This window comes from Lagopus leucura, unplaced genomic scaffold (genome assembly GCF_019238085.1).
Source record: "Lagopus leucura isolate 7727_CA_CO unplaced genomic scaffold, USGS_WTPT01 Super-Scaffold_100044, whole genome shotgun sequence".
Taxonomy (NCBI): Eukaryota; Metazoa; Chordata; class Aves; order Galliformes; family Phasianidae; genus Lagopus; species Lagopus leucura.
The window spans coordinates 3,940,718-3,942,461 of record NW_024962291.1 but is presented as its reverse complement, the minus strand read 5'-3'; the positions used below and the strand labels follow the sequence as shown (position 1 = coordinate 3,942,461).

General features: G+C 43.1%; 1 protein-coding gene across 1 annotated transcript in view; it reads left to right on the top strand.

The window, feature by feature from the left end:
* Positions 1 to 1,744, top strand: part of PTPRJ (protein tyrosine phosphatase receptor type J) — a 65,090-nt gene that overhangs the window by 45,926 nt on the left and 17,420 nt on the right. Inside the window, exons 5-6 of the mRNA XM_042884588.1 lie at positions 1 to 217; positions 1,119 to 1,385. Of these exons, the coding sequence (XP_042740522.1) occupies positions 1 to 217; positions 1,119 to 1,385 (484 nt within the window). The remainder of the gene's footprint in view (positions 218 to 1,118; positions 1,386 to 1,744) is intronic.

The window sequence follows — 1,744 nt, the reverse complement described above, 5'->3', positions numbered from 1 at the left end:
GTCAACTTAACCTGGACAGTGAATGACGCAGCGTCAGCCTCCTACACGTATAGGATAGAGGTTACAAGTGTCTCTTTTAATGACAACCTGACATCGAACGTCACCATGGCTGAGGTTCCTGGATTAATCCCTGGGACTCTGTACAATTTTAAGGTCTTTGCAGTAGCAGCTGATAATCATACAGAAGGAGAAGGAGCATTCACAAGCCTCTACACAAGTAAGAAACCATTAGTGCCTCTCAACTGCAAGTAAAGAAACAGTTTGTAACAGAGTCCTGCTTTTTTTCCTTTTTTTTTTTTTTTTTTTTCCAGCTTTGTACTGTTGTTCATTGCTGTGTTGCTTTGCTTCAGGTTCTTGTGAACATGAATGTCAAACAGTCTGTTAAAAAGATAAAGGGCTCAGCTTGTATGAGAGATGCCTGTAGAGCAGTTAGTCTTGAACACCCTAACTGATGAGATATGTAGGAGTCTAGTTGCTACAGCAGCATGACCTTGTCTGGTGGTTAGGGCTGAACTGGCTCCCTGCAGTGCTTCTTGGAGCAGGTTGTCATAGGGTTTTCATAGGCTGTGGTGTGCAAGGGAGACTTTTGTTGTTTAAGATTCTTTTGAGCTGTCTGCACAGCCCATGGCCTGGGATTCCCGTGGGCTGGGACTGTGTCTAGGATCACATTATCAACTGTACTGCCACTTCTGTCGCTTTGTGCTGTGGCACCTTTCTTCCAGATCAGAAGGGCAGATGGGAGAAGAGCTGTCTTGCATTTTAGCTCCAGTATGGAAAGGGGGCAGACAACATCCGTATAAATTAGTGGCAAGGGAACACACTAAGTCAATACAAAATAACAAGGGGGATTGTATTCTGCTTTGTTACCTGATTTCCATTTCTATATCTCTCTGGGAAGCCATTGTGGAAAAATATATTCTATCATGTGACACGAAATAAAGAGAATCTCTTTTAAAATTCCTGAGGCCTTTACAGGGATGTCCCAGCATGTCTGTAGCAGGGCATCAGTACATTAGAAGTGCTTGTTGGCTACATTTAATGCTCAATCTATGTGCATATAGTTGTGGCTTTTCTCTGTGTTTCTCTGTCTTGACAGTTTGTTTTCCTGCCTTTCCTAGAGCCGACACCAGTATTTGATCTCAAGGCAGAGTATGTTGGTATGACTTCTGTCAACTTAACCTGGACAGTGAATGACACAGCTTCGGACACCTACACATACAGAATAGAGGTTAGCAATGGGCACTCCATTTACAATGAAACATCAAATATCACAGAAACTGAAATTACTGGGTTAACCCCTGGGACGCCATACACTTTCACAGTCTTTGCAGTAGCAGCTGATGGTGAGACGGAAGGAGAAGGAGCATCCATAAGCCTGTATACAAGTAAGTGACAGTTTCTTGCAGTCGTGTTTCTGGAGGATTGTGTTTTGCTGTGCATCATAGGGCTCTGCATACCTGTGCAAGGCTTGTAATTCAGTGCTGGTGTGGGCAGAGATGATATTTTCGTTCTGGAACCTATTGCAGGCTATCTATCAAGCGTGGGCTATAACAGAAGAGAAGAAACAAAAGCCAGATCCTGTTACTTGAATTTGTTGCTATTGCCTGCAACAAATAATTTTTCCAAGGACCAATGTCTCCAAAATTTTGGTGAAGTTAAGTTCCATTCATAGAGCATGCAGGCTTCAGACCTGTATTTTTAATGCTCTCACACACAAAACAGAGTGCATCTGGGGGTCTTCTGT